At 35.0% G+C, this 25,121-nt stretch overlaps 1 protein-coding gene and 1 pseudogene across 4 annotated transcripts in view; both read left to right on the plus strand.

Moving 5' to 3' along the window:
- Window positions 1–25,121, plus strand: part of Cnot2 (CCR4-NOT transcription complex subunit 2) — a 103,554-nt gene that overhangs the window by 33,565 nt on the left and 44,868 nt on the right. For all 4 annotated transcript variants that reach the window (XM_004632162.3, XM_004632161.3, XM_023716258.1 and 1 more), the window contains exon 3: window positions 18,618–18,740. In XM_004632162.3, coding sequence (XP_004632219.1) covers window positions 18,618–18,740 — 123 coding nt within the window. The remainder of the gene's footprint in view (window positions 1–18,617; window positions 18,741–25,121) is intronic.
- Window positions 9,327–9,866, plus strand: LOC105742321 (annotated as a pseudogene).

Below are 25,121 nucleotides of genomic sequence, written 5' to 3' on the forward strand. Positions count from 1 at the left end.
GTTTGCTCTGTGACAAATTCAGAGTATTCTTGAAAAGCTTCTCCTCCAAAAAAAAAAAAGTATTGAATTTATAAGCAGAGGCACACTTTTTTAAAAAATACAAAATAATAAAAAAACAAAACAAAACAAAACCCAAAAAAACAAAAACAAAACATTAGAGGGCCAGGGAGATAGCTCAGGGCCACAAGTGCCTGCCTGGGAGGTGCAGGGTCCTATGTTTGATACTCAGTACCGCAAAACAAAAAACATTAGCAGTAATACAAAATTTCATTAAGCAAAGTAATAGATTTCAACAATGGTTGCTGTATTGCATGCTGTTATCTTCAAATTAGTTGTTTAGGTTACTAGATATAAACCTGCAAAATTGGTTAAAAAAGCAAGGAACAAAACAACACCCAACAAAAAAAGTTATAAGAAATTGTCTCACGTTTCTCTCATTGCTGGGAGAAAATACCCAACACCCAAAATTAAGGAAGGAAGGGTTTATTTAGCTCACAGTGTAAGTTGCAGTCCATACACAACTGGCTCCAATAGAGCTTGACTTATGGCAGAGGGCAGCAGTTCATGGTGGTGGAAAACAGCAAAACAGCAAGAGCAAATGGGAGGAGTAGCGGCAGCAATGGCTACAGAGAACAAGCCTGTGTCCCTTATATTGCATTCAGGCTATCTGCCCCAGGCTGGGTGTAGCACCCACACCCATAATCCCAGCATCACTCATACCCATAATCCCAGCATCACATCATGAATTAATCACAAACTGTAGAAGTCTGCCCCCTGACTGCATGGGGCTTTGAGGGGATGTCTAGGTACAAACCATAACAGAAATTAAAAAGCAAAAAAAAAAAAAGAATAAAAAATTACTTAGGCGTTAACTACTCCTTTCAAAAGACCAGCAGAAACCAGCAGTACAGTTATCCAAATTATGTTGCATATTTATGTAAATATATCTTTTCCCTTTTATCCTTTTCCACATCTCAGTTTTTCCTTCCCTTTGAACAAATTCTTTCCCTTTTACAGTATCTATTGTACCTTTCAGATTTTATTTACTCTTCTAGGTTCTCACACTAGCGAGACAATACGATGCTTGCACATAAGTGTCTGATCTATTTTGATTACAATACAGTCTCTAGTTGTATCCATTTATGTACAGAAGTCTCGAATTTATCTTTTTTTGTAGCTGAGTAATACTCCATTGTGCAAAAATACATCTTTTTTTAAAATCCATTGTTCAGTTAATTGGCATTTGGGTGTTCAATTAATGGGCATTTGGGTGTTTCCAAGCTTTAGCTATTACAAATTGCACTACTGGAAATATGGGTGCACATATATCGCTGTGGTATGATGATTTCAATTCTTTTGGAAAAATATATAGGAGGGGAATAATAGCTGGCTTGAATGAGACCTCCAGTCCTAGCTTTTAGAGGAATCTCCACGCTGATTTCTATAATTTTACCAGTCTGCACTTCCACCAACAGACCAGAAGGGTTCCTTTTCCTCCACAGCCTTTCCGGCATTTGTTATTGGTTGACTTCTTGATGCTAGCCATTCTTGCTGGTGTAAGGTGGTATCTCAGCAATTTTTAAATTTGAATCTCTTGAATGAGCAATGATATTGAAAAAATTTTCATATATTATTTGCCATTTGTATCTCTTCATTTGAGAAGTGTGTATTAATCTCAAATGCCCATTTTTGGATTGGGTCTTCGAATTTTGGAGGCCTGATTTTTTTTTCTAATTCTCTATATGTAGGAGTCCTTTGTCTGAGGGATAATCCACCATAACTTTTTCCCAATATGTGGGGTTTTCCTTTTACCCTTTTGGTGATTTCTTTTGACGTGCAGCCTTTTCGAAAAGATGAGATCTCAATTGTTGATTATTTGAAGTATTTCCTGTGCAGTTTGATTTTTGTTCATAAATTACCTGCCCTGTTTCCTTAAAATTTGTACCTATTTTCTCCTCCAGAAGATTCATACACTGCCTTTATTTTTACTGGGGAAGAATTAATAGTTTTATGATATTCTTTCTATCCAAGAATTTATACTTAGGTACTGTTGCCCAGTTTTATGTGTCTTAACAATAGACTTGTAAATCTTTAGTCACATTTATGCTGCAGTACTTTTTTGTTGATTTTTTTGGGGGAGAGTTGTAAATGGTATTTTTAAGATTATATGTTATAGTGCTATTGCTAATTGAAATAGTTACCCTTTTAAATTTGCTTTTTGTATCAGCATTTATTTTTTGGAAGGGTGTTTTCATGTACATGTACATATGATTGAGATATGACAGTTTTGAAATTTTATTTATAATTTTTATGGCTTGCATTTCTTTTCTGCTCACTAATACTTCTGATGCACTGTTGAAAAAAATGTTAATAGTGATCTGTCTCATGGGGAAAGCTTAAAGTTGTTACCATTAGATATATGATGTTTAATAAGGTAATTTTTTGAGATATGTCTTATTAGGTTAAAGTATTTTTATTTATTTATTTATTTAGGAAGGGCCTACAGGGAGTTCAGGGTCTCCCTTCTAGATCAGGCTTATACTGATCCGACTGTTAACAGCCTCCCCAGTGCTGGGATTACATGTATGCGCCACCATGCCCAGTCTCAATCACCCAGTCTCTATCACTGTCTCAGCACAACCCTGGGGGCAGGGGGCCGGCACAGCAGGCCCAGGAATTGAACCCCTCGACCCCTGTGCCTGCTTGCAGGCGCTTTAATCCACTGAACTATTTGGCCAGCCCAGTTATACTACTCTTTAACTTTTTTTTTTTTGCTCCAAATGCCTTCAGGGCAGGTTTGGCTGGCTTGAGTTGTGGGGATCGAACCACAGCAGCCTGAGCCTGACTGCTTTGTTGAAGCAGCCACTTAAAGAACTGAGCTAAGGGGCAGGCCCCCTGTTTTTTTTCAAAATCTGTCTCATTCTTGGTTTTTTTTTTTTGTTTTTTGTTTTTTGTTGTTTTTTTTTTGGGGGGGGGGGCTCTAGGTATCAAACTTAGGGCCTTGTGCTTGCCAGGCAGGCATTTATGCTGCTGAGCTATATCCCTGGCCCTTTCTCATTCTTTGAGTGTCATGTGTATTTTTCCTTATTATGCCAGAGACTTGTTAATTTTACTAGGAATAAGCTTTTAACTTCCTATAGGTAATTTGATAATTTTGATTAGCTCTATCTTGGTCTAATTTGTTTGATGACTTTATTGCTTGCAGTTTGTTGTACTTCTTACAGTTTTTAACACGTGGGGATTTTTTTTTCCTTTGCTTCTTTATATATTTTTTCTGTATTTATTGCACGTACCTGAGGGGCCTGAATTTGTCCCCCATTTACAGATGCTTCAATTAGTTTTTCTCTTCTAATTTTTTAAAGGATGTCTACTGTTAACGGTTTCAAGTTTACTTGTCTCTTCAGCATGCCATTCTTCTACTGTTTTGAATATGAAATGTATTTAAAACTTTCAGTGCTATTGTTTCCTACCACCTGTCCTCCATGTAAGTTTTTGTGTCGTTTCTGCCCATCAGTACAATGTGTGTTCTCTTGTTTTTTGCAGGGCTTTTCCTCCTCACTTTTATCTGTTATATTTCATTGCTTCAAATAGCAGGTGATTTTAGTTTAGGTTCAAATCCTTGGGACTTTATTATACTGGAATATACAGAGTCCACCAAAATAATGTATGAATACTTCAGGAAAGGGAAAATAATTAATATTTGGACACTAATGACCACCACTTTGAGCACTTGTAGAGGCCAAAGGTAACTTGTATTAATCTTGTGATGTATTAGTAAATTTAATATTAAAATGTTCATGCAAGTTTTTTTTTCCTGAAGTGTGTATACTTTTTTTTTTTTTTTGGTGGATCTGTACATGTTTCTGTCAATTCTTGAGATTTGTGGGTGTTTAAGTTACTTGGAGGGTATTTGATCTACTTGATCCTTTTGAAATTTCCTTCTTTTCCCTGTAAATGTACATTTTTAGCACATCTTTGTAGTACATAATGATTACATTCATTGTGGGGAGTTTTTACATGTGCATAATTCTTTCTGCTTCCTGTCTGCTCCCTTTCCCATCTTTCCATCTCTCAGTGCTTTTCCCATTTGAATAACCTTTTATATTAGCACTAGTCTTTTTTCAACTACTGAAGCAGTACTCTTCTGAGTATGTTATCTGAGTACCTGCTCTGTGTTAGCCCTGAGAATTGGTCCTGTGTTTCTTCCAAGTAATTATCCTAATTGCCTCCCTGAAGATTCCCTAGCATCTAGTAGCCCCATAAGTGATCAGTCGTCTTCCTGTGTGAGGTAATAGTGTTACTAAGTAGTAGTTAGTATGTATGTATGTATGTATGTATGTATGTATTTTTGCGGAATCAGGGATTAAACTCAGGCCCTTGTGCTTGCCAGGTAAGCACTTATTCTACTGACCTATCTCCTTGGCCCCAGTATTACTTACTTTAAAAAGCTGTGTTAGCTGCCATTGTTTTGCATGGCTGTTATCCCAGGACTCAGGCAAGAGGCTGAGGCAGAAGAATTGTTAGTTTGAGTCCAGTTTGGACAGCGTTGCAAAAACCTTTCTAAGAAAATGAAAGCCAAAACAAAGTACTGTGTTGTTCAACATAGAATTGTATTTATCTTTATTGTTTAATGTGACTTAATAAATTAGTGTTTTAAAGTATTCATGAAAATATGTAGATACTTTTTCAAGAAAAAAATAGGAAAACTTTTTTTTTTTTTTTTTTTAATTTAGAGTCAGAAATACTAAGAGAAGATGCTTGGGACACATGAAATTCTAAATCTTTTATGACAGGACAAGGACTGAGATAAGGCTTAAAGAATTCTGACTTTGAGTCATTATTCTCACTTCTACCTGTATCACTTTGGGTTCGATAATCTTTGTTCTGTGTCCAGATTTACACGGTCTTTTAAAAATCATTGACTTTCCAAAAACAAATATAGAAGGAATGTAACAAGTAGAAAATCACCATGAGAACACCACAGTATAGGTGCTAAAGGTAGTATCTGTAGATTAATTCTATAGTTAATGGGCAAAAATTCAAGAACAATAGATATTTTTATGCTCTTAAAATACTTCTCTAAAACAATATTTTAGAAAGAAAAATACGTTGGAAAAAATACGGCAAATATTTCCACCTTAACCAAGATCAAAGTTAGTATCACCTATAATAAGATATATTAATACATTACTCAGATACTGCAGTATGTGTGCATCACATGTGACTCATTTGAGGTCATAGCATATTTGTGGTGGTGGTATAGTAAAAACACAACCTTAGTTTGGTTCTAAGAAAATAACAGACCTCAAAATTGCAAGACATTCTTTAATATATTTAACATATAAAGAGTCAGATAAGAAAAGATAAACAAAACTAAATGTAAAAGGTTGAGGGGAGGGTCATTTTAAGAGAAATAAAAGTAATTGAATACTTAAGGTCATAAAAGTTAATAAGACTTGAGGTGGTAGCTCCATGGTAGTGTGTTTACTAGCTTGTACAAATGACTATTCAATCCAGCGCTAAGGGGTGGGGGTGGGGCTTCATTGCTTATGTATTGCATATGTCACTTAAAGACTACTTTCGGATAATATTCCTTAAAAATCTTTATTTTTTCTATATCATTTAGTTTGATAAACTGTCCCTCTAATGGAATGGAGCTTGTTTTTATCAACATACATAGAACACTTAAATTAATTTCTTCCCAAGGAGTATACTTACACTAGAGTTATCCCTGCCTTTTATAAGTCCAGGGGCTCATTTTTAGGAATTATGTCCCCTGTAGTCCAACTTTCTTTTTCCTGGTAGAAGACATTAACATATGCGAGATCCAAAGACTTAATGTTGAATACTCAGAAAAGCAAGGAATTATACAAGGAGCAGATAGTCAGAGTTTTGAACATATTGTTTTAAGATGTTATGATGTGTTCATGATGGCCAGGTAAGCTCTATTCGTGCATTTTCTGGGAAAGTGTGTAGGTTTATAGAGATCTCTGTTTTCTGTTCTTGAACACAGTCTGAAAAATGATTCTGGGTTTGGGTAATATTGAAGAGTTGAACAGGGAGTCGTAATGTTGAAACTGGACATTCAGATCTTTATAGCATGATTTCCTTATTTTTCAAAGAGCAGAAGAATTCCACCGTTTATCATGTTCTGGTTGGACTCCTTTCTTATCGTTTGCTGGAGTTTGAACTTCAGAACTATGGTGTCAACCCTGCTGTAATATCTCAGGGAGCTCCTAGTGTGGGGCTGGTGCCATGGCTCACCCTCCAACCTTTCCTTCTTCACTTCAGCCTCCAGCTCTGAGCTTTCAAATCCCCAGAGTAGCAAATGTTGAAAGAACTTTCACAGGTAAGTATGCGGTGGGAAAAGCTGGGGGAAACAGTGGTACGGTCATTGGAATTTCGAGGGTGGATGTTGGGCCATTTATACCAGTGAATTGTTAGTTTAGAAATAATTTTCTTACAAATAATTTTCTGTGTAAAAATTATCTCAAATGATTACATAAAAGTCTAGTGTTGTAAGACGTAGTCTTAAATTTAAAAAGAATACAGAAAAGTGTTAGTTTTTCAAAACAAAACAAAACCAAAAAAGATTTGTGTTCTCCAGGGTGTAGCAGGACCAGAAAACTGTTATTTAAAAAAGAAACTAAGAAGAAAATGAGAGAAGGCCTGTGTCCATAGAATGCAATTTTGCCATAGAATGCAATTTTGCCACATTTAACATGATCTCAGAACAAGCAAGTTTTAGTTTCTTTTCATCGACTTTAAAACTGCTACTTTTTTTCTTGAGGTTTTAGAATTTCTTTCTTTCTTTTTTTTTTTTTTTTTAACTTTCTTCAAAGCTTTATTCCAGAGGGGCTCAGTCCTTCTTGGCAGCTGCCTTCCTCATGGCGGCCAGCACGTTGCTCAGCTCCTCACGCTTTCTCTTGGGGCGGATGTGCTTGGCGCAGATGTGCATCCCCACCCTTTTCTTGATGAACTTGAGGGCGTGTTTGTCCTTGGAGACCTTGAGCAGCTCCATGGCGCACCCGCTCTTAGGGGTCAAAGCCACATACCTCCTGGATCACGTCCCGCCCAAATTTGGTGTGTTTGGTGATGTGTCTGTGACAGCATCTGTGCCTTCGTTTGCTCACATTCTTAGTCACCTTGAGGCCTTGCTGAGGCCCATGGCCATGGGATAGTGGAGGGCCGTGGCTGCTGTTCTTCGATGGTTGCTGTGGTAGAAATTGTTTTGGATTTTTACAAGAATAGAAATACCCGCTATGTTTGAAGGCTTAGTAGGAGTACTAGGACAGTTCTGCTAACTTCTAGGCTTGATGTTAACAAATGAAGGCATAGTGTCTGGTGTACAGACAATATCTGTTGAAAGAATATATTCACCAAATCCTCTGTGTGTGTGTGTGTGTGTGTGTGTGTGTGAGAGAGAGAGAGAGAGAGAGAGAGAGAGAGAGAGAGGAGAAACACATGACAAAGAGTGATTGCTAAAGTCCCTATTGTTTTGTTTCATTTTGTTTTGTTTCTTTTCTTTTCTTTTTCCCTTTGGTACCAGGGATTGAACTCAAGACCTTACATTTACCAGGCAAGTGCTTATACTGCTGAGCTATCTCCCCAGCATCCCTGTCATTTTGTTTGTCTTCCTTGTACCAAAAGTCATGGTCTAGTATTAGATTCTTTTTGTTTTAAGATGTTAAGATGTGATTTTTAGAAATAATTTTGTGTGAATGCAGATTGGGTCTTCATTACCTTTCCAACTGTTTCTATCTCTTGAGACTTTTGCTTTTAAGAAAGTGTTTGAAAATTATTTCTTTAGCTTGCCCAGAACTAGTCTATATAATTCATATTCATGTGATTTGGAGATTTTTTTTGGTGCATAACAAGATGTTTGAAATTAAATTCAGGGAAAACATTGATCTAACTCATGAGAAGTAACATCAGAGAATGTGTGAGGCTTAAAGAAATTAGAGCACCTACTATTTCAGGTGTGATAAAAATCTTAAACATAAAGAACCCTTAGTAATTTATCTCCCACTTTTTAAAATTCATACTTGTTTTAAGTTTATTTAGATCTGTCTTTCAAAGTAAGACCATAGATACATTTTTCTGTACATGTTGAAGATTTCTTCTCCTTTTGCTTTTTATTAGACTAGTCCTCCCCCACCTTTTAAGGATTAATTTTAACACGCTTTTGTTAAGATATTTCATGGGGGCATCCCCATTAGCTCAGTTGTTTAAATGCTTGCTTAAGCAAAGGCAGTCAGGCTCAGGTTACTGTGGTTGTCCCCAGATCCTCATGCCTTAGGAGACCTGCTCTTAAGGCATCCTGAGCCAGCCCCCCCCCCCAAAAAAAAAACCTTCTGAACTTTTGGGCTGGGGAGATTGTTCAGTAGAATAAGTTCTTGCCTTGCAAGTACAAGGGCCTGAGTTCAATACCTGGTTCCACCCCCCCCCCAAAAAAAAATTCATTTATGTTTACAAGATTAGTTTTATATATGCTTTTTACTGTTATATCCATTCTATTTGTATTTTGTAATGTTACATCCTAGTAGTTAAGGAAAAATTACTTCTTTAATTTTGTTCTTTATTATGTGAATTTTCATCTGTAACTTGTGGTATATATGAGTGTTGTCTTTTTTCCTGTTGGTTAAAACTTTAAATGATTTGAGCTTTGGTTTTGGAATGGTGTACCTACTTGTTAAAGCTTGCCTATTGGTGATTCAAGTTTGAATCTCTATGAGGCTCTTTGCTACATATATTAAGATTATGGAAAACAGCAAAATCCATTTATCCAAGTTGAAGTTTAAACAGCATGCTCTTCCTAGATCAAAACCAAATTGACAAGTGGCATTTGTAGACATTTTATTAATTTTTTTTAAGCAGTGTGTAGTTTTTTGCATGTTGTAGGCTCTGATATCCATGGTTTGGGAGAATAGCATCTGTAAGCTGCATCAGACACCAAGGTACCGAAGAGTCTGACTGTCCAGCTGCCACCATTTTGCCCCTTTACTTACACAATGTTAGGGTTTTTTTCATTGTTGTAATTTGAGATTTGGGGCAGTGGGAAGTAAAAATAAGCTCTCCAGAATAACATGCAGCTTTGCCATGGTCTTTGTCAGGACTCTGGGCTGGGCTGCTCACTACAGTCATGGTTATACAGATACACATGTGAAGGCCCTAGTTTTCTGTTCAAGAGCCTTTCAGACTTCTGACCTCCCTCTAGCTGCCATCTTGGGTCCCTGTGTGTGTGCACCTAATCTCAGCTGGTCTGCCCGAGACCTCCTGAGTACCAGCCCTAGTCCCCTGTGCTACCCCATACCTTCTCCGACAAGATGAAAGAAACTATCATGATCCAGGAAAAACTCACCGACCTGCAGGCACAAGTGCGCATTGGTGAGAAACGAACTGCTCGCAGAAAGAAGGTGGTTCATAGAACAGCCACAGCAGATGATAAAAAACTTCAGTTCTCATTAAAGAAGTTAGGGGTAAACAATATCTCTCTTACTGAACAGGTGAATATGTTTACAAACCAGGGAACAGTTATCCACTTCAACAACCCAAAAGTTCAGGCATCGCTGGCAGCAAACACTTTCACCATTACAGGCCATGCTGAGACGAAACAACTGACGGAAATGTTACCCAACATCTTGAACCAGCTTGGTGCAGACAGTCTGAATAGTTTAAGGAGACTGGCAGAAGCTCTGCCCAAACAATCTGTGGATGGAAAAGCACGGCTTGCTATTGGAGAAGAGGATGATGACGAGGTTCCAGATCTTGTGGAGAATTTTGATGAGGCTTCTAAGAACGAGGCAAAGTGAACTAAGTCAGCTTTTGAAAAAGATCAAACTTGGAAGAAATCACTGGGAGCTGCTATTTTTATATTATGACTGCTTTTTAAAATTGTTTTTGTTAATGGATCTGATAAAATCTAGATCTCTTTAATATTTTTTAAGCCAAAGCCCCTTGGACACTGCAGCTCTTTTCAGTTTTTGCTTACATACAATTTCATTCTTTGCAGCCAGTTAAGCTGGAGAAGCCAGGGAATAAAGTTTTTTTTTTTTTTTTTAGGGAATAAAGTTTGAAACAGATTTTTTTTTTTTTTAAAAAAAGAGCCTTTCAACTGGACCTGTGCTCTTGTACATCTCTGTTAGCTGCATTCAGTGTTCATGAAGCGTCTTTTTATTGATTATTGGACATTCTGTATGTTCCAAAACTGCTATAGGAATTGTTTTTATTTTATGCTCTTGATTTGATGGTTAGAAATTTTAGGGGCCAGGGAGATGGCTCAGTAGAATAAGTGCTTCCCTCGCAAGTGCGAGGGTCTCAGTTCAATCCCTGGTTCAGCCAAAAAAAAAAAAAGAAAAAGAAATTTTAGATTTTAAAATGACTCTCCGAAAATCTAAGCCTTCATTATTTTAGGTCCATCGTAGGCAGATTCATGAACTGTTCACTATACATTTATCGTATTAAAAATACCAAAACCCTGAGTAATCAAGGAAGAGTTTGGGTAATATTTCTTATACAAAAGGAGATCACTTGGTTTTGTTGTTGAGACAAGGTCTGTATGTAGTGCAGGCTGTCCTTGGACTCCTGATGGGCCTCCTGCCTCAGCCTCCTGAGTGCTGGCAATTGTTCCTTTCTAAAGATTTTCAGTTGCTAAAAATCTTTGTTCGGAAGGTAGAATATTTTTTCTGTTTGTGTTTCTTTTTCCTTTTCTTAAACTCATTGCTTCTTAAAAATCTTATTGTGGGATTGAATAAATTTAAAATAATAATGGTTGTTAGGATAAAGAGCTTAAAATTTCTTGGGCTATATAGTATTTTCAAGTTGTAGCAAAATATTGCTTGATGTAGGCATATTCTATTTCTGTTGAAATTGGACAGTTAGTTTTCCAGTGAGATTTGCTTGTCCTGTTTTCCCCCTCTAAAGAGCATTTGTCAAAATACTAGATTATCTTCAGATATTAAGACTTCTCATGATTATTTTCAAACATGAATTCTGATTACTTCTTAGTGAAATTAGATAAATGTCAGGTGCACTGGGCTGAAAGTTTTATCAGTTAGCTTCTACCTAGTTTGTAGATAAATGATAAGTTATGCATATATGTTTATGAAGTGTCTGTTGGTATTGAAAATGAGATTGGGAAGGAAAGTTAAAAGTTAAAATCTGTTTAGTAATCAGGGTAAATTACTAAAATCTCCACTAGGAAAACTGTAAGAAAGGGACAGTGTTTCACCTGCTTCTTAGGCAGTGTGAGACCTGCGATTAGCATGCTGTCCTTGCGAGTGCAAAGTGAATACAAACGCTAGCCAAGAATGGAAGATTGGTGCCTCTGTAGCAGTAGAAGGTCAGAATACAGGTGTTCGGAGTGATTTTGATATAATTGATTTTATAACGGGATACTTGTATGAATATGTCAGCAGTAAAACTGCTGTTTCCATTACAAAGATACTCCCCCCCCAAAAAAGCTGTTACTGGGGATTTGCCCTTTTAAAAAGTTTAGTTTCTGGATGTATCTTGCCTATTTAATGCCACATTGTCTCCATTACTGGCTTTATAATGAAATGTAGTAATTGGTTATTATTATCCTAATCCCTTACAGCGTTACATTATTTTCACTGTATTTTGAAAGTCCTTAAACACGTTCATTTGGTGTGTGGAAAAAGGATGTGTATAGATTTTATGTTTCTACTTAACCTAAAGCCTTCCTTTGGTTAATTGCACTCTCTCTCTCTCTCTCTCGCTCTCGCTCTCGCTCTCGCTCTCGCTCTCGCTCTCGCTCTCGCTCTCGCTCTCGCTCGCTCTCGCTCTCGCTCGCTCTCGCTCTCGCTCTCGCTCTCTCTCTGTGTGTGTGTGTTGCCAAAAAGCAAGCCTTCCATGTGATGCAACTTTTTCTTAATTTGTTACAAATAGATGTTCGTAAAGAAAATATAAAAAAGCATTCTTCTATGAAAAGAAAATTTCATAACAAAATAGAGAATAAATAATTGATATACTGTGTGTCATAATCTTAAAAGAATGGCCAAAAGGTTACTCAGAATGAGTCATAAACAAGTGGTTTTTAATTGACACAATTTCTTTAACTCACAATCTTGCCCTAAAGTGAATTTTCTCTAAAATAGGAATATCAGTCTTGTAGAAGCTGGTTCTTTTTTCATATCTGTAGTCAGTACATTCTCTTTCTCCCACTAATATGATCTCTCTCTCTCTCAATCAAATATTTGATTGTGGCATAAAATACTTACCGTTGTTTACCACAAAATAAGGACTTTTTTATTGCTTTTGCTTTTCACTCAGAAAAAAAAAAACCAGATTAAGCTGTGTTTGTCAGTGTACTATAATAGTTAAGAAACTACTCTAGTAAATCATCTGGGATTAGTACCCATCTGTGTGCTTACCAGATGTGTAATCTTGGGCAAGTTTCCTAACTTCTCTGGCCCTTAGCTTTCTGGGGGCTGGTTCATAGTTTTGACCTCATAGCATTATGATGATTACATAAACTTTAACCACTTACAGTCTAATTACTATAAGATGACCCAAAATTGCTTATTTTTTAAAATTAACTTTTGAAAGATAATATAACAGGAAATAAAATTGACAGTTTCATCAAACTTACTCAGTGCTGGAGTTGACTGACTGAAATGATACCTGCTTTAGGAATACTAGGCTAGGCAGTATATAAACAAATACAGTGCCTGAATGATGCTTGGGGTAAACTGTTAAGTGATTAAAACATTGAAAATATTAGCTGGTGATTGAGCAGAAAAAGAATTTTTATTATTGTATCGTGTTAACTATGATAAGAGTATTTTTAGTGATGATGCACACAGGAGTTTTAACTCATGAAAGTTTCAGAGCAAGATGAGAGAAATAGTATTTTCAGGAACTGTCAGCATATGCAAAGGCCCTGAGGCAGGGGAAGGAGGGCTTGTTTGAGTTACTGAAGGTAGGGCAAGATTTTATTTCTATGAAGAGGGACACCTGTGAATAGAGAAGTCACAGCAATTATGACCTTGTAAGATGTACTGATTTGGTAATGCTGTTGAATAATTTTGATCCTCAGATCCTACAAGATAAGAAATTTCTACTTAAGGGAATTAATAACTTTGGAAGATGGGTGGGAGAATAGATTTAAAGAAAATAAAACATAGATTAATAAAAACCTATTTGGTGGATGAAGTGGCTTATGCTAATAAATTGCAATAGAGATGGAAAGACATTGAAGTTGTGACTACTACTTAAGAACTTAATTAGCTTGGATTAGTTGTTGGAGATCACAAAAGCTGCAATCAAGTTTTAGTGGAGGAAAATCTGTTTTAGTAGCTGGTTTCCCTGTCTATGTGCTTGTTCTCTTTGCAGTCCCTCCTTTCCCTTACCTAGCACCTTGGCCTACTCATCCTTTGGGTTGGCCACATTGAAAGTTGTCTTGTTTCCTAGGCTTTCACTTATTTGTGAGCCCTTCATCTACTTTCTCTTATGCCAGTTTGCTCCCTTGTCTTTCACACATTTTTTCTTCCTATCTTCCCTGTCTCCCTGTCTCTTCTTCCTCTTTTGTACAGATGTTATTTCTTTCACAGTAGAACTTCTCATTGTTTCTCTTAAAGTTAGATGTTTCCTTATTTAGGTTCTCAAAGAAGTATACAAAATTCTCAGTGTAATTGTTTATTTACAGGTTTGTCTCTTTCCTAGACAGTGAGCTTGTTCAAGACTGGAGGAGCGGAGTGTCTGTCTTCAGTAGCAAAATTTTTGCATAACTTGTAGTAAACCTTCACTGAAATGTGAGAGATTAGTTATTAAGCTTAAAACAAAAAAAATGCCTAGTCCACAGTTTAAACTAAGATGAGGGCAGGAAGAATGACAAGAGACAAATGTAAAAGCCTTTGTAAAAAACAGGTAAGATTTGATGGATGTACAGAGGAGGAAATAACTCAGTAAGTCAGATTCAGATATTAGTTTATTATCTCATATTTCCCAAGAGCAAATGTTAGACAACTCTTCATAATGTACTACTACAACCTTGAGTTAGAAATAGAGATTTTGTTTTTCTTCTATTTCATGTATTTGGTGTGGAGTCTCACTCCACAGCTTGGACTCGTAATGATCCTCCTGTTTTCAGCCTCCCCAGTGCTGGGATTACAGGCGTGCACCACCATGCCTGGACTTGGTTGCTGACTCAGAGCGCCCCAGGGTCGGGGCCAGCCTGGCATGTGGGACTGGGGATCAAACCCTGGTCCCTGCACATGTATGGTTTTAAAATGATCTTGTATAAAATGTTTTAAGTGTACTAAGAATGTAAAGTAAATGAAGAAAACTATTTTGGAATGTATAAAATAACTGTATTAAGATTTTTTAATAGTTCCGTTACATAGTGTTCATGCATAGTTATATGGATGTATAAAAAAAAAGGAAATAGAGATTTTGGGCTGAGGAGATAGCTCAGAGTGCAAGGTCCCAAGTTCAATTGTCAGTACTGCAGGAAAAAAAAAAAAAAAAGAGATTTTGAAGTTAATCTATATGCTCTATCAGGAAAAGACCACCCTGCTATAAGATGTGTTTGTAGGGAATAGGATTCCATGTCTAGGATTCCTAGCATAGCATTTCTAGGGTTCTAGATAATGAAAGTTTTCAGAAAAAGTTCTCTGCGGAGGCTTTGCTGAAGTATATTTGTGCTTGATTAAATAGTGTCAGCCCCACTGACAAAGGATCTACAAAGTACGGTACAGGGTTTCGGGATAAGTCCTGAGGGGACTTGACTGACTGTGTCAGATACGAAAGTTACAGTTTTTGTTATATAGGTCTTTCGTTATCTTGGTCTTAACCATCCAGCAGAAAAGTGGAGAAACAAGATATGAAAAGTAAAGCCATGTTAATATGCTGAGCTGTGGAATGCTCAGGTCATCAGATTCGGACATTGCCAATCCTTTGGATAACCCACTACTATTGTGGAGTACTAGACTATATTGGAATGTTTTGCTGAATTCATGCACCTACAATATTTGAATGGCAGTGGAATACCCATCTCTGACAAAACTGAACAAAAAAAGGAGATATAAATGAATGACAATTTTGTATCTATATATACAAAATAGTTAGGATAGATATATAGCTACTTTCTCCTAATCAATAAGAAGAGAAATCTGTACTAATAGTGTTTGGACAGGATATCATGTCTGCATCTTGTGCTATGAATGACAACTACAAAGACAACAATGTGCAATGTAGTAATTGTTGTTAAAAAAAAAAAAGAAGCACTACTGTTTAAAGAAAATAGTGTCAGCCCTTGGACAGTATCTGTTGTCTGTTTTTCACCCTTTCCTGTTGACATTTATACACATATATTTTCAAGTTACATTTTAAAGGTAACCTAGTTTTATTTTCTTGACCATTTAAAAAGTTCCAGGCCTTGTCTTCCTGGCTTTGTTGTTGTTGTTTGTTTGTTTGTTTTTCCCCTGTATCAAGATCTACTTAGGCTAACCAGATAGCAAAGCAGATTAAAGAGTCTGCTTAGGCACAGGGATTGGAGTTCTATCTCTGACATGCCGTGCTGGCCCCACCCCCAGAATGCGCTGAGAGGTCCATTGAGACTGGGTGTGGTGGCACATGCCTGTAATCCCAGAGCTTGGGAGGCTGAAAACAGGAGGATCACTAAGAGTCCGATCTGTGTAGTGAGACCCTGTAGACCCTGTACTAAATACATTAAAAAGGGGATGGGGTACTTCATTATCTCTGAAGTTGATTATATTTTCTCAGGTTTGGAATTTTTGCAGATTCTTTTACCATAGTTGACACTGAAATACTTTATTTAAGTGTTGAGAATATTGTGCCATGAGAATTTGTAACTAGTCCAAACTAAATAATGAAGAAAGAGTAAACTGGGGAAATTCAGCCTATTTAATGCTTCCCAGCCCAGTTCTCTCTACTATTTTTGAGACCACTCATTCTGGAACAGGGCTGATGGAATTCATTCATGTAAACTCACCTGCTAGGTAGGTTTTAGAATATGTTGTTTGGTTCTTGTAGAATTAAAAGAAATATAAAACTTCTTGATCAGATAGGTTAGATCCATGTGTGGAAAAAAACCTAAGAGACAATGTTTTCAGTGTACATATTTCTTGGAGAAATCTCAGTCTTTGCTTGTTCTTATCATCTGATGTGAGAGTTAAGAGGTGGTTAGGTGACAAAGTATCTGTAAGCCTTTGCTAGGATATTTGGTTGAAAAAACCCACAAATTGCACATACCAGAGTAACAAAAATTTGTAGTCCTTTTTATTTTATGACAAAATTTCATAACAAGAAGAGAAAGTTAATATACTCCATATCATCTTCATTGTAGTTACTGAGACCAAAAAAGATTCACTCTTCCAAAAAAGAAACAGCTAATAGTACCAAAGGAAGTATAATTTATCTAGTTTAAAAAATCTCCATGTACTCAAATTGACTTTAACATGCATAGCATAACTATTTTTCAAGTAGTATTGACATATCCTCTCTGAAATTGATAGGTTGATTTTGAGATTCCATAATTTTATTCTCTGCCAGAAGGAAAATATGGATATTCTTTCATGTACTACTACCATTTATTCATTGATCTTACTCCATCTTATTGGTCCTTCAAAGTTATGTCCTGTATCCAGCCTCTTTTATCTGTCTCAGCTCCTGCCTCCATTCCAAGCCATGTTCCCCTGTCACTACTCTGAGCACACACTTTTCTGCTTCCAGTGTAATTATCTCCTTAGTCCATCCCTCATGATGAACTAGAATGTTTTTCAAACTACATGCCAAATTATGTCATTTTTAAACTTTGCCAAAATGCTTGTCTTGATGAAACCCACAGTCTTTCAGTCTTGCAAGGTACTGCATGACCTGGGCCTACCTGTCCTGTATCTCTGACTTGACATTTGTAATATTCACCACTGAATTCATGCTATTTGAATTTCACCACAGAGGGTCTTCCTGGCTGTCTCTGAAGGGTATTCTCTTCCTACACGTATTTGCCTAGTTTGTTTGTTTACTTTTCTATTTGTTTCCTTTGCAAATTCTCCATCCCTGGCTATTTTAAAATGTTGTCCTACCCTGTTCCATTGTTCTATGTAGCATGGAAGGTAAATCTAGCCTTATAAAAAGTTTATATTCACTCTCAGGGTCAAAATTCTTTTTCTCATCCCAGTACCATCCTGGACAGGTCTCATATTTGAGGAGCAGAATATTCTGTTCTTACCTTTCCTTTTTGCTTAATTTATATAAGAATTTTCACTTGATAATGAAGCAAAGTGCATTCCTGCACATCGTCTCTTTTTTTGTCCTCTCATTTGTTTGTCATACTCTTAAAGTCTGGGATAAGTAGAAGAGGAACTTTTCTTTGTTGACATCATTTCATCTTGCATGAATTTGGTATTTAAACAAATTTTTATTGTGTACAGTTTTTGGATTTGGAATCCTAGGAGTTTGTAATTGGTTTTAGTGATGCACGTTTTACAACATTGTTAAAAAGAAGAGTTGACATCCATTTGAGTTAATATATATGTATAAAATATGATGTGAGATGTCTAGGTATTTACCTGAAATTTTATTGAATTATGTGTGTTCGTTTTTTAAACTTTCTGATCTTAGTACTTAAGGTGCTGTACAGATAAGTACATTCTTAATGTTTGCAAAACAACCTTTTATAATCTTAATTTGCAATTTTAAAAATGATTTTTTTTGGGGGGCCACTGTTTCTTTTCTGACATTAAATTTACTAACGTGCCAATACCATCACCACCACCACCTTGCCCCACCTCTGCTGGGAAGTATGCAAGAGGTTGTTACATAGGCATGAAGAATCTTAGTGTGAATTCACATTTAATATTAGACAATAGATCACAGGAAATTTACCGTGAAGTCCACTGCCCAACGACTAAAAATATATAGCCGAGTTTTGGTTAACTTATCCATAGATTGTTGATATCTTTTGTCTTGTATCTCATTAAGAAGGATAAATCAGTTTTCTTACAAGTTTAACAGGGAACATATGATATAAAGCAGTTACTAAATAGTACGGATTCTTTCAATGAAGCTGGCACATAGAATTTGACTATTACATGTCCATTGGTAATTAATAGGGATTACAGGGTTTTACTTTGAAATGAGATATTAAAGAAATTGCTTACTTGTTGCTTATAAAATACTCTTAATCATAATGGTTATACAAAACATACCAAATTTGGAATCGCAGTAAATTTAATAAAGGTAGAATTCCGTGGAAAACGTAATTTTAAAATAGATATATTGATGACAGAGACTGATGTTCAGGATACCTGTAAATATTTTTAATGATTAAATGTCAACTTTAAAAAAAATCTGCATGGGAAAATTGTGTGTGAGGTTATCATTTTCAAGACCATTACTTAGCTCCTTAGAAGTAAGCAAACTGTTGCATAAGATAGACTTTTAGATTCACTTCTTGGTTTTGAGACTCAGAAACAAACATTTAATCCTGCATTGCTGTTGGTTCATGACTTTTGCCCTTTAGTTTATCTAATTTGGCTCTTAGTAGTGCTTCCCTTTTCTGTTTTCATAAGCAGTAAGATACAGGTGAACATTTTGCAAAATATTATTTTTGATAAAGTAATATTTTTATTTAGGTGACAAACAGCATGTTTGGTGCTTCAAGAAAGAAGTTTGTAGAGGGGGTCGACAGTGACTACCATGATGAAAACATGTACTACAGCCAGTCTTCTATGTTTCCACATCGGTCAGAAAAAGATGTAAGTTAATCAGTTACATTGTATTTATGCAGCAGCATCTGTCTCTTTCACCTTTCTGAAAAGTAGTAGAATATGAACCCCAGGCTCAGTGACTGTGCGTCAGACACAGTGGCAGGCTCCGAGGATGCAAAGACAAAGAATTTACGTTCTAAGTGGAAATGTAATGTCCTGGGATTTTTAAATTGGGTTATTCCCATTATTACCGTGGTAAGAAATGATCGTAGTCATTAATTACATCTGTATTTTTGTTTATTAACATAAAAAGTAAGATAATATACATGTAACATAAAGAACAGATTTGTACAAACTTAAAGATATAGTAGCATGCATCAGTAAAGTTTTCTTTTTATTTTGTTATCTTCTGGCTGTAATCCTAGACCTCATAGATAATAGCTCTTTCTCTTCAGCTATCACAGTATAATAAAGTTGAGTAACTATATTCAAAATATGGTAAAAGGATAAATTGTATGTCTCAGACTAGTAGTTCAAAAAGTGATTTGGCATAGAAGTTTAGAATACAGCCAAGTTATGATTAGCATATTTGTAAAATATTTTTAAATCTGTTCAAATTTTATTAAGCTTCTTTAAATTATATTTTATACCCTGTAGTTAAACCAGTTGCATGCTACTTTGTACCTATCTTTTTTCTACTTTCAGACTTTACAAATTTCGTTATCCCTAATTTGCCCATCTATATAACAATTTCCTGAAGTTATTAATAGTGAAATTTGTACTAAAGCAAGTTAATGTTTTAAAGTCTATAAGAAATGCCCTCATTTTTCTCCAAAGCTATGTCTTTTTAGAATTTCATAGGTTATCTTGATCTATGAATGTTAGGATTTTAGGTTTTTTATTTATTTATTTTGTTTTGTCCCAATTATTTTTATGTGACTATTGAATCATTTTTGAAGTAAGCTATCAATTGTTTTATTATTAGAGCTATTTTTTAAAAAGTATGTGTGAGGTTTTGTGTATATTGTGAGTCTCAATAGGTTATAGTATACAATAATTGATGTAAATTATATTTTAATTACTATGTCTGCCTTTAAGTGTTGATTTTATAGATTAAAAACTGAGGATGTATATTTGGTATGTTCATGTCGAAATTGCAAAACTACAATTTGTGATTGTGTTATGAAAATTAGAAAAGTGGTAGTGAAATACTATAATGGATTTTAAAAAGCATTTATTTTAAATTGGAAGATAGGAATCTTTAAAACTGAATCCTGAAATATTGCATGTGTAGGAAATGAATGATAAATATCTTCCGGAAAAGCAGAAATAGGGCTGGGAAGATAGCCCAACAGCATAAGTGCCTGCCTGGACAGCACAAGGTCCTGAGGTCGGGTGTTGGTACAATAAAAAGGGGGTCATAAAAGCAGAAATAATATCCACGCATTGAAGTTTTAAAATTACATTTAGTTTGAATATATACTCAAACCTATACTCTTGGATACCTTTCCAATCTAGTTGTCACAAAACTGACAATGATTTACTGCCTAAACCTTTTTTAAAACATTAAGGTAATAAGACATGCAACTTAAGGATTTGGACCCAAAGTGTTACACTTACATATTTGGCTCTACTCTGTTAGCAAAAGTGACTTTATCCCTCAAGTTTCCTCATCCTTAAAATGGTGATAATAAAGTAATTATATTGTAATTGCTTCTGTTGCTAGTACTTTTTAAAATAAAATAGCACAGGGAAACTGAATTGTAGAATGTATAGATGGAAAAAAGAAAAATAATTAATTTTACCGGAAATAATTGGTAGAATTCGTTTTCATAAATTTTTTATTTTAAAAAACGTTATGGTTTTTAAAATTTCTGAAACATACTGACAAATTTTCCACCAGAAAGTTAGAAACTTTGATTAGGTTTTACTTTCTGCACCTTCAAAAATAATAACAGCACTAGACAAGTTTATAGTTTTTATTGTATATATTAAAATGCTAATTTCACACACAAGTGTGGCGTTTTCATATACTTACTATCCATTTGTAGTTTTTTAAACATTTTTTTATGTATTTAGCACAGGATTTACACAGATCGTACTCCTAGTGATCCTCCTGTTTTCAGCCTCCCAAGCACTAGAATTACAGGCATGCACCACCATGCCCAGTTTCAATTACCCTTTCAGCTTGCCCAGGGATGGGGCGAAGCCAGCATGCCCCACGATGCCACACCACGCCAGGCCAGGCCAGGCCAGGCCAGGCCAGGCCAGGGATGGACCCTGGTCCCTGTGTCTACCTAAGCAGGCGCTTTAATCTGCTGAGCTTTCTGGTCAGCCCTCATTTGTAGTTTTGTTCATGGTTGATAGTCCATTTTTTTATGCCACTTCTTGTTTCTCTGTTGCCTCAGTAGTCTTATTTACTCATAATCTCTGTGTTAAGGTTATAGCCTCTTGTCATTTGTTAAAACTATTTTGTTTTTCACCTTTAGTTTATGGCATTAATAGTATACAAATATTTATCTTACTAAATGTGACTTTTTAATCTTTTAGTTTGTAAAATTTTAATTGAATTTATTTAAACTGATATATATAGATACAAAATTTGTACATATTAATGGTTTACCCTGTCATGTTTTGATGCATGTAGTGTATGTTACATAAGATTAAACATGTATTGTCTCAAATATCATTTTTTAAAGAGCTTTCTGTTTTTGAGATCATACATGGAAAAACCTTTCCCAGTACCTTCTCTTATCTTTTATTCCTCATAATTTTAAATCCATCAGAAATATATTTTCCTTTATAGTGTGAATTATGACGTGTCATATATTTTTCCCTCTGTGAAATTATCCAGTTGTCCCAGTACTATTTATGCTTTAATTAGACCACAGGTCAGAAAACTTTCCCTTAAAGGACCAGATAGTAACAAGGCTTTGTGGATTAAGAAGCAAAATTTGCAGATATTATATAACTTTATAATGTAAAAGTTATTGTTAGCTCACATTCACACTGTAAAAATGGAGCATGATGGGTTTGTTCTACAAACAGTTATTACCTCTTCTGAATTAGACAATTCATTTATAGCTAATTTAAATAATTCCCTTACTGTATATTAATGTTTGATATAGTCTTGGAACTGATTCTATGTCCAAACAGCAATAATTCAAATTGCTATTAATTTTACCTTTATAGAATGAACATGGTAGGTAAAGTCTTGCACATCTTTTTTTTTTTTTTCTATAATTTTATTGAGAAACAAATAGCAATGAGACAGTTTCAAACCAAATTGGTAGGACAGTTTCAATAATTAACACATTGCATACATTCTTCCTAGTGTTTAATTGCTGTATAAGATGCGGACTTGATATCCTATTTATAAACACCATTAGAACCAATCCCTCTATTCATTAAGAGAATGTAACTATATATCTATCCTAACCACTTTGAATACACAGATGCAAAATGGACATTCATCTCTTTCCCCTTTTTTTAGTTAAGTTCCATCATTTAAATGTTATAGGTATGTAAACTCAGCAAAATATTCTAAAAGAGTTCAGTAGTCCATAATAGTATTGGGTCTTCCACTTGACTGGCAATGTCAGAAATTGTTGACCTGAGTCCCCTACAGCTCAACATAACAGCATGGCTTTACTTCTTATATTTCATTTTTATACTTTTCTGCTGGATGGTTAAGACCAAGGTAAAGCAGGACCTATGCAACAAGAGTTGTAGCTTTTGGGTCTGAGAAGGTCAGTGAAATTCCCTCAGGATTTATCCTGAGATCCTGTACCTCAGATTGTAGAACCTTTGTCAGTGTTAGCCATGTGGATGAGTCACGGCCGTTGCTTGGCCAATGTTGCACATCTTTTTTGTGTGAGGATGTTTCTGACTATTTCACGTCAATATAGTATTGACCTCCAGTTAGAAGGAATTATCTGTCCTTAGGTCTGTTGCTCTTTATACTTTTTATTGAATATAGAATTTTACAGTTGCCATTTTCATATTTTTACTGACCTGTAGAATACACTTGTATTTATTTTATAACCAACTGCCTTACAAAGCCCTTTTATTAGTGTTTTGTGATTAGAATGTGGGCTTTGAAAATCCCATAATATGAGTTTATACATCTCAGCAAGATGAATTATAGCCTATGTCCCTGAGCTAAGTTAATTCTGTCTCTGTATCCCTGTTTTCTTGCCTACAAAATAGGATTAATAGCATAGGTAGAAACAAGGATTGATTGAATTAACTGTAAAACTTATAGATGAACTGATGGGAAATAAATGTTAATATAAGATTATTAACCTTTCATTTGATTCTGTTTTTCTAATTTTATGTTTTTCTGTAAATACTTTGTTCTTTATAAAAACTTTTAAGGTAAAATTTTTATTGGACTAACTGACTGGGATAAGTTTTATTTCCTCTGAAGAGCAAGAAAATACATTTCAGTTGTAATTTTTGATAAAGGCAAACTATTCAATGAGTGAATCTTGAAACCAACTTAAAAAAATCTTAATAGTAGATTTTGTGTGTTTAAAAAAATTACTATTTTTTTTTTTTTGAGTGGAGGTTTTGAAGTCATATCTCTTCAGGTAGAATTCATTTAATATCTTTTGATGGTGTCCAAGAAGTGATTAAACTAATGTCTTTTAAGTCAGCATACAGATGTCACCGAAATCTACACTTAAAAGAAAAAAATAATTCCAAATTTACTGGCTACCCTATCCATAGACCATAAAATCTAACCATTTCTTCATGTAAATGACTGTATAAGTACTTCTGAAAACGTGTCTCAAATCATGTGCTAGTTAAATTGCTAAGTAAGGAGGTGCTCTTTATTTTTAAAGATGCTTTTACTCTTTACTTTTAAAGATATTTTTGTGGCTATACATGGGACTTTCTACAGAATGGTATACATACTTTCTTTTTTACTAAAGTGGCATTATTACACGTATTACAAATACATGTTCCTTAGCTATTTTTGCCTGTTTAAATAAATGTGTAGATACAGCTTTTTTTCCGAGTTACTTGTTTTACTTGGTACTATAAGGTCTCCTGACATCACAAAACTTAAGAAACGTAACTAGCATGTCGAGGTTTTCAGATATGTATAATTTGCATTTTAACTGCTCATGCATTTTACCGAAAGCTTTGTCTTTTTGTATTCATTTTGATGATTCTTAAGCATGATCATTTGAGAATCATAGATTTGTGAGGTTTTTTTTTTGTCCTAATATATACTAAAACAATGTAAGATGTGACACCTCCTTTTAAAAAATCTTAACCCAGTAAGAGTACTTACTTTGACAACTCATTTTGAACTCATACTTGCTTTTAATTTTTTCTTGAGCCTGAAATCTTTTCTAAATGAATTGTGATAACTCCGGATCATAACCCTTCTAATATTTTTAATTTTCTGGAACACTTCTTGTGTTGAAATATTCTGGGATTTTTGCTTTCTCTGCTTTCTAATGTACTGCCAACATTAAGTTTTCAGTACCCGTCTTTTAGATCATACCTGTCTTTGTAGAGTGTTATTCTACAGCAGTTGTTGGAAACTTAAGATTTCTCTCATCTGTATAAAGATTTCTCTTGTGCCAGTAATAACATTTTGCTGGAATCTTACATAAAATAAAGTTACTTCTGTCACCACAGTTTGTCATCCCTTTGATTAGTATTAAGAGTTCATCTGGCTCAACATCCAACTATTTGTTCCTAGTGTCTGTCACTACCTCACTGTCAGTGAGTGTTAAAGAGAAGGAAGAAATGTATAATATTGAAAAATAAAAATAATTTGCAGATAGAACTATCTATACCTAAAAAATCATTTTATAAGCTTTTAAAAGAAGATATCAATTATATAATTGTCAGTATCTATATGACTAAAAAGTTATAAAAGTTAAATGTAAATCAAGAGTATTTTCTAAAGAAATTGGAAATTTCAAAGTATTTGAAAAGAAATTCCTAAAAACCTCTTAAACCCATTGACATTTACATAAACTTCAAACTCAGTATTTTAAAGGTAAAAAAAAAAAAGTTGAGTTGTAAAAAGGGCATAACATGGTTTATCTCCAAAAATATATCCAGTATCAGTGTGTTTACAGAATGTTTAGTATCATCATCCTCTAAACCACAGAAATGCATTCCCACAGTACAGAGTGTGAGTCCTTTACCCAAAGTGCTTTAGACCACAACTATTTCCCATTTTGGAATATTTGCATAGACTTTGGTTGAGCATCCTTAGCCTAAATATCTATAATTCAAAATGTTCTGGAATTTGATATTTTTTTAACATCTTGCTAAGGAATCAGAAATTTTTAGATTTTGGAACTCTTTGGATTTCAGATTTTTAAATTTAGGATTGTTTGGTAAAGCAGAATTGCTAGCATTGTTTTTAGAGAACCTGAAGGTGATGTCTGCTGTGGAAAT

This window comes from Octodon degus, unplaced genomic scaffold, assembly GCF_000260255.1.
Source record: "Octodon degus isolate 3935 unplaced genomic scaffold, OctDeg1.0 scaffold00047, whole genome shotgun sequence".
NCBI classification, from domain to species: Eukaryota; Metazoa; Chordata; class Mammalia; order Rodentia; family Octodontidae; genus Octodon; species Octodon degus.